Source organism: Neomonachus schauinslandi, chromosome 13, assembly GCF_002201575.2.
Source record: "Neomonachus schauinslandi chromosome 13, ASM220157v2, whole genome shotgun sequence".
NCBI lineage: Eukaryota > Metazoa > Chordata > Mammalia > Carnivora > Phocidae > Neomonachus > Neomonachus schauinslandi.
This window is the reverse complement of record NC_058415.1, coordinates 30779593-30786398: the sequence shown is the minus strand read 5'-3', so window position 1 is coordinate 30786398 and position 6806 is coordinate 30779593. Positions and strand designations below refer to the sequence as shown.

The 6806-nt window shown below is 48.1% G+C and overlaps 1 protein-coding gene across 1 annotated transcript; it reads right to left on the bottom strand.

Annotated features, from left to right (window-relative positions):
• Window positions 1-671: 671 nt before the first annotated feature.
• Window positions 672-4097, bottom strand: LOC110569960 (spermatogenesis-associated protein 31A3-like). Its single transcript, XM_021677927.2, has one exon. The coding sequence runs from the start codon at window positions 4095-4097 to the stop codon at window positions 672-674; it is 3426 nt and encodes a 1141-aa protein (XP_021533602.2).
• Between the last annotated feature and the right edge of the window lie 2709 nt (window positions 4098-6806).

Sequence of the window (6806 nt, the reverse complement as noted above, 5' to 3'; positions counted from 1 at the left end):
ATCACTGGAAGTGTAAGAAAGGCAGAGGTGGAAGAGGGTGACACTATATTTCATTAAAGCTAAGCTAAGAGGGTTTCATAGGGCCTTCACCTCTTCATCAGAGAAAGAAGGGATTCTCAAGGGCAAGTGTCATCTATTCTTCACCAAGAGATCCGGGACAAGATTTCTTTTGCTTTTGAACTTAAGGTCCAGTACTCTCTTCCAAACTTCGACCCACTTGGTTCTGACACTTCCTGGAGCCAGAGTGGGAATGTCCAGCCCTGTGATGCCTCTGTAAACTTATCCCCTACAGCTGTATAAAGTTCAAAGTAGAGTGGAAGCAGGAGAAAGACAAGTCAAACCAGATCTTGGAGTAAGGTCTTCATAGGTATTTCTAATCTTTTTAGAGTAGTTTTTGTTTGTATAATGACAGTATCATGAAAACAATGAAAAGATTCAGGATAAGGAGCAAGCCTACACTGCCCGCTGCCAAACACCCTCCATGCCCCTCCCTTCTAGAACCCAAAGCATATACCAAGCATAGCACAAACAAAAGCAGCCATACTATCCTCTTATGGGGGGAAAACATATATATTGGGTAATATTAAATATTTGGATGTGCTAAAGAGAAAAAGTTTTCTCCACATGGACTAATTTTTTTTCTTGGAGACATGTTTTCCTAATAAGAAAGACTAAAAAAGCATTTTATGGTTGACTAGTCTAATCCCTTCCTGAAGAAGACAGTGCCGTGGGCAGTGATGATGGTGGCTTGGGACACCTGGCATCCTTGGCCCATACTGGCAGGGACTGACTGGAGACAAAATCTTCTTGGGAGGCAAGGATGGGAGGTGCTTCAGGCCCAGCTGCTCATCCTTGAATCTCACACTTTTCAAGGACCGCCGATGTCTGACCTGCCTTTCCCTGATAGAGCTACTCTGGTCCTTGGAGGTGGCTTGGTGACTGTGGGCTGTATAATTCATTATTCTCCCTCGCTCTGGGTAGAAGGGAAGTCTGTGGTAGCGGAAACACCCACATACTGGTGCTTGGAGTTCCTGGTTGTGCTCGTTTAACTTTGTGGCATGAAGTCCATGGTGAATTGCCATTTTCTCCTCTATAATCTGTCCAACAGCTGTCATGAGTGCCCGAGACTCAGGAGTCTCACTGGCCATAATTGATTTGCTTTTGACTGGTCCTTGGTTCTGGGCAGTTATTGGCTTACATTTCTGCAGAGCATTCTGACCTTTGTCTTTTTCATTGGGGAAAATCCATTGAAAAAAGCGCCTCATTCTTTTTCTGAAGAGGCTTTCGGGAGGACCCTGTTTCTTCTCTGGCAGGAGCTGGAAGTATCGTCTCCTAAAAGAATCTACTATTCCCCTGACTGGGGCAGGGTGACTCATACACTCAGCTTGAGAGGTCCTCAATTCCTCAAACCGTTCATTTCCTGAGTTGAGCCTCCTATAGTCCTCTCTCTTACAAGTAGGGACAGTCATCTTGCACTGGTTCTTCCATGAGTCCTGAAGTTTAGAGATCATGGGCTCTTGCTGCCTTAGGCAGCTCCTTTGGTCTGCTATGAAGCCATATAGCATCTGGGAAGCTACCTTGTCTCCAGTAGGCACTCTCTGGGGATGACACTGTGGCACTTGAGAAGCCAAGTTGTCTGCAGCAAGGAGCATGTGTGTAGAACAGTCTTGAGGCTGGTTCTCTGACTCTGTATTCACTTTGGAATTAAATTCACTTTCCTCTTCATTAAGGCATGACTCTCCAGGATCTTGGAAAAAAGACACTCTAGAAAGTTTTTTACTGGTATCTAAACTCCCCATATGCACATTTATGTCCTTTTCAGCACTAAAACATTGGGATCCTAAGTTCATCTCCAGCATTGCTACCCTATGACAGGGGTCTTGTGAGGTCCAATCCACACTCTCCTCTCTTGGCTCATTCCTGGCCATTGATGAACTGGGACTCAACTCTAGGCTGCTCCTCTCAATGCATTCTGCAGAACCACTCTGCCAAGTTCTGCCCATGAAGTTGAGTGTGAGGGACTGAGAAGGTGGCCTCTCCTCCTGTCCAATCAGAGAGGCTTTTAAGGGCCCCTGGTTGTCACTAGATGGGGCCATTCCCAGCGCCCTCTGGATTTCCTCATACACAGGTGAAGGAGCAAGGAGAGGCCTTCCCAGGGTGGAAACTGACTCTTCTGTTATTGCCTTCTTTCCCAGACATGCCTGAGGAGGTTTTCCCAGGAATTCAGCAAACTTGACTGAGGGGGCCCCAGACACATGGGTGGCTGAGGGTGTAGAGGCAAACTGAAGAATGGGCAAGGGTTGAACCTTTTTCATCAAGAGATTTATGGGTTTGAGGACCTTGAGAGGTAGACCCCACCTGTGCCTCACCCAAAACCTTATAATATGTGCTTCCAGAACTTCTTGAATGTCTGGATGGAGGAAGGAAACCCTGTGGGAGGTGTTCACATATGGTCCCCAACCCTTCAAGATTCCTAGATTTCTGATTTCCATGTCAGTGTTGGACTTGGGAAAAGCATGGTTGACAGCAAGACAGGTTTGGCACATACTCACAGGCCCACACTCACTGATCTGCCACAACTTCCTGCCCAAATGACCTCTTTTCAAGATGTTGTCTAGATTCTTATCTAAGCTCCTTAGTAAATCACTTCCTGAGTCACTCTTTGACAGCCCCAAGTCACTTTCTGATTCCTCAGAGCCCACTCCCTGAAACCTCATTAGGGAGTTGTCTGAGGCCCGGGAGAGATCTTTTGGGACCTTCCCTAAAATATACCCCAGGCCCTTGCCCATGCCCTGGCTTAGTTGGAACCCCACTTTCTGTGTATCAGTGCTGCTTTTACCTGCAAATGCAGAGAGCCGTGAGGGTCTATGCTTACCCTTTGCCTGACATGTCCCTGGTAATTCACCCTGAAGCTGCCTTAGTTCCAAAGACTCTTGGATCTTACGGGGCAACTCCCAACGGTGTTGAATGAGCCACTTTTGTAGGTGTTGCTCCAGTTGCTTACGGAGCTCAGGACTGATTGGAAAATCCTCAGGAAGGATGGAGACCACCCAGCTGTCCTCGGGAAGGTTGGAAGTGAAGACACTAAAGGCCTCTTGAGATCTTTTGATTACAGAGGATAAACCCCCACTTTCTAGTTGCTCCTGCAACAAAGGCCATTCTGGATGTTGAATCTCAGTTGGGATGAGAAATTGTGACTTATCCTGGGCTGTAGGGCAAGATATTTGACAGGCCCCGATCTGGGGTGAGGAAGAAGGTGATAGGATTGGAAGAGAGGATTGGAGATGATCTTGGGTCAGGATCTGAGCCAGAGGTGGGGGTTGGAATTGAGGTATGGCTGAAATCAAGGGTTGAGATTGGAACTCCAGTCGGGACAGGGGTTTGGACTGGGAAAGCAGTGGAGATAGTTTAGCCTGCATTTGAACTGGGCAGTCACTTGAGATTCCATTGAATAAGAAAGAAGGAGACTGTAGTGCTGAAGAGCTCTCAGAGATCCAGGCAGTAGCCACCAGAGATTCACTGTGTAGAGAGGGGAGACCCCAGAAAAGCTGGTTATATTTCTGCTGTAGATGGTGCCCCCAAACCTTAGGATATGAGAGCTGCTGAGGACCAGGCAACTGCTCTGGTTTGCCTTTTGTGCTCCAGAAGTGTTGGGGGCTTGTGGTTTTCTGCTCAGCACCCAGTGATTTCAATATATTCCCCAAAGAATTCAGGTGGTAGTTTGGGCTCATTTGTTTTGGATATGATCCATCTTTTTCTTTTTCTTTCCAAATGTTGATCTTGACTCCCTTTGTGACTTGTATCTCCAGGAACTTCTGGTCATCAGAGCTGAGCAAAGAGGGGTTAGCAGCTCCTACTTCTCTGTCAGTGGGGTTTCCCCAGAATGAGGCCTCTGGTGAGTGTTGGGAAAGGTGTTCTTGCTGAGACTCATAATTTGATGAGGTTGAGAGGCACAAGGCTTTGGCAGTGGTGTGCCACCAGGACAGGGCTGAAATAGGACAGCTTGAGTGGCCAAGGCCTGAGGTGGCTGGGATAGGAGAAGCTGACCATGAGGTATGAGATGACCTCTGTGTAATGGTGCCCAGTGGGAGTGCCATTGAGTCACACTGAGGAAGAGTCAGAATGGTGTCTGGAGGTTGTGGGGCAGAAGAGGCTGTCAGAGGTGGACGGCAGGCCTCTGAATTAAGGGGACTTGGGGGGGAAGGGGAAAGAGCAAGTGGCTGGGGTAAAAGGCTGCCTAGGGGAAGAAAAGGCTCTGGTGGCCAAGAGGCACTCAGAGATGAGTGGGAATGAACAGAAACTGAAGAGGTCTTTGGGCCAAGAAGTAGAGGGCATTGGGTCAGAGGAACTGGGGTAGCCAGCAAGGACACGGCAGGAGCAGCAACATCCACAGGCTCTCCGCATGGCTGGTGGGCTCCGGCAGGCACTGCTTTGTACACCTCACCAGGGGGATCTTGACATAAGAGCTGATGAAAGCCACCCTTGTCAGGGAGCCTCCCCAGGCAGCTGCAGGAGACAGGAGGCACAAGCTGCAGCTAGAAGCTGACCAGGGCAAGGAGGGCAGGGCAGGTTGGGCAGAGGTAAACACCTGCGACCCACAGCCCTCCCCAGCCTCCATGCTGACTTCACACTACTGCTATTCCTAACCCCAGAGCTTTATCCACATCTTCTTCCCATGGCTCCCCCTCCCAGGGCTCCCTGTGGCCCCAAGGTCACATCATAGGCTCTGGGACAAAGGAGGGTCAAGGAGAAAGGGAAAGATTCTTTACCTTTGCAAAAGTGAAATCAGGCTGCGAGCTCCTTCCAGTTCTTTCAGGCAATTTCTGCAAGCTGGAAATCAGGAAACTGGGTTACAGTGGTGAAAATAGGGGCCTAAGGGTCTTATAGAAGGCTAAGTGCAATGTCCCTTTAGGGGAGACTATTGGGTGGTTAGACTATGGAGCCCAAGCATCAGTGCTCAAAGCCACATAATCCCTCACAGTAATGGCAAGGCCTATGATGGGGGAGTGCTTTGTAAATGACAAAGCACTCTCCCATCCATCACTCCCTGGAGCCCTTACAACTGCCTCGTTGGGGAGAAAGGATAGGGGTCACAAAGGAATCTGAGCTAAGTTAAACCACTTATCTACAGTTGGACCTGGAGGTTCCACCTCTGAATTATTGGTCCACTACAGCCCACACAACCTTGCCAGCCAACACCCATTTCAGCCCCTATCAGCTTCCTTCCAAGCATGGAATCTGGGAAGTATACGGTATCTGATCTTCCCAGGAGCCTCTCTGAGGGCTCTGTTTCCTGAGGGATGGTCTCTGCCCCTGGCATCCTCAGAGACCATGGAGCTGGACCCCCAGGGGCAAGAAAGATGGAGGATAACTTGGGGCATGCAGGGCTAAATCACATAAGCTTACCTTTCAAAACTCTACTTTTCTTCTTATTCCTGCTCCTCTTCCTCAGCTCCACTTGATGCTAAGAGAAAAGACAAGGGGCCGGGACTCAATTCTCTCTTCTCTCTAGATGGTCCGCAAATGCTCACTCTTCATGAACAATATGAACATCTACATTCTACATTTATACATCTAATGGGGGTCTGTGGTTTTCTTTCCTTTTACTCATTTTTTTCCATTTACTCATTTTAAAGTGGATAAAAATATTTTTAATTTTTCTTCTTTGAAGAATGCAAAGCTGGATTTTCTATGTCAGCTCACTATGGATTTCTTTCATTGTTATTCCTCTACTCAAAAAATACACACATCCTCAGAACTACAGGTCCTTCTCTGCTCCATCAGATAAGACTCTGTTTCCCAAGCTCAAAGCCCCATTCTAGTCCTTTAGAGGCTCTCCAGGGATCAGCACTGCCCTCAGATCAGCCCTGACACAGAGGAAGAGCTTACCTGAGACACCTGCCACAGAAAGGGGAAAGTGGCTGGTGAAACAATGCTTAGGAGTCTGTCCTCCTGCAGAAAATGAACTCTTAGTATACAGTCCTCACTCACTAGTCACCATGTTTGGGACTTTGCCCTGGAACCCTCTACCACACCTGGACTCTGGATTGAGATCTTGTGTTAGAAATCCTTGTGCCCTCTCTAACCCTTGCCTGGCCTCACTTATCCCTAGAGGCATGACGTTCTATTCTGAGACTTCCTATCTCAGAAGTCTCTCAGGTGATTTAGAAAACTGGATATGATAATTCCCACAATATTCCTGGGAGGTAAACATTCTTATTTTCCTGTTTTAAAGATGAGGAAACAGACAGAGCAATGCTGGGTTTTTTGCACAAGGACACACAGCTAGTATGTGGCAGGGCCAGGATGTACATCAATAAATCAGGCCTTCTGACTCCAAAAAAAAAAAAAAAAAAACTGGATATGAGATAATCTCTGTTGGGGTTTAGCCAAAGTTTACTTACCTTCCTGGTGTTTCTATATTTCCTAGCTGGTGGTAAGGATGGATTACTCTGAAAGCAGGGGATTAACAGAAGAAAGAGCCCAAGTCCACATAGGAAAGCAAAGATGGTATCAATCACCCAGGAGGTGGGACTGGAGCTCAGCCAGGTGGTACCAGTGCTTCTCAGAGAAAAGAAATTCTCCATCTTTGGAATCATGCTGTTGCCCTCAGGCAACTGAGCACTGGGAGTTTACTTGGGGGCAGAGCCTCAGGCTTGCATCACAGAGCTGTGGCCTTGTCACAAAGGGTTCCTGAGAATGGGGGAGGGAGCAGGCTGGACCACCACCCCTCCCCCACCATTCAGCCCCACAGAACCCTGCACCTTCCTGGGCCTTCTAGATTCCTCCTCCCAACTCTACTCATA

Coding starts and splice junctions, on each gene's coding strand:
- LOC110569960 (XM_021677927.2), bottom strand. CDS start 4,097: ATGGCACTCCCACTGGGCACCATTACACAGAGGTCATCTCATACCTCA.